Source organism: Chrysochloris asiatica, unplaced genomic scaffold (genome assembly GCF_000296735.1).
Source record: "Chrysochloris asiatica unplaced genomic scaffold, ChrAsi1.0 scaffold00230, whole genome shotgun sequence".
NCBI classification, from domain to species: domain Eukaryota; kingdom Metazoa; phylum Chordata; class Mammalia; order Afrosoricida; family Chrysochloridae; genus Chrysochloris; species Chrysochloris asiatica.
This window is the reverse complement of record NW_006408748.1, coordinates 1423418-1423918: the sequence shown is the minus strand read 5'-3', so window position 1 is coordinate 1423918 and position 501 is coordinate 1423418. Positions and strand designations below refer to the sequence as shown.

The 501-nt window shown below is 30.5% G+C and overlaps 1 protein-coding gene across 1 annotated transcript in view; it reads left to right on the top strand.

Annotated features, from left to right (window-relative positions):
* TMEM156 (transmembrane protein 156) overlaps positions 1–501 on the top strand; it is a 112051-nt gene that overhangs the window by 20907 nt on the left and 90643 nt on the right. The window contains exon 2 of the mRNA XM_006873231.1: positions 18–287. Within this exon, the coding sequence (XP_006873293.1) occupies positions 18–287 (270 nt within the window). The remainder of the gene's footprint in view (positions 1–17; positions 288–501) is intronic.

The window sequence follows — 501 nt, the reverse complement described above, 5'->3', positions numbered from 1 at the left end:
TTTTTTTTTTCTTTCAGAAAACGTGTTGGAGCTATCATGTTTGGAAGTGTGTTTACAACATAATTTTTCCTATTCACTCTCCTCATTAAATTTTTCTTTCAAGACTTTTCTGCAACTAGTAAGGGAAACTCAGATTACTAAAGGAATCTTTCTAAACCACTCCAATTTTCAAAATTTCACTAGGATTTGCCAAGACATCATGAGTGAGTTTAAAATATGCTCTTCATGCTTGATTTGTGGATCCAAAGGAAACATGGATTTTATTTCTCAGGAACAAGCATCGAAAGGTAAACAAAAAGTGAAAGTGAGAAAGAAGTTGATTAAGGATAATTATTCTATTTAAAAGTATTACTAATATGTAGAATTTTAAATCCAAAGTGTTGGGAACATTCACTGGTATGGTCTTTGATAAGTAACTTGCAGAACCTTGGGATATTCCTTTTTCTTGGTTTATTTTGATTTATTGAAAATCAAGTATCTATTCTTGAAGTTTTTTGCCAA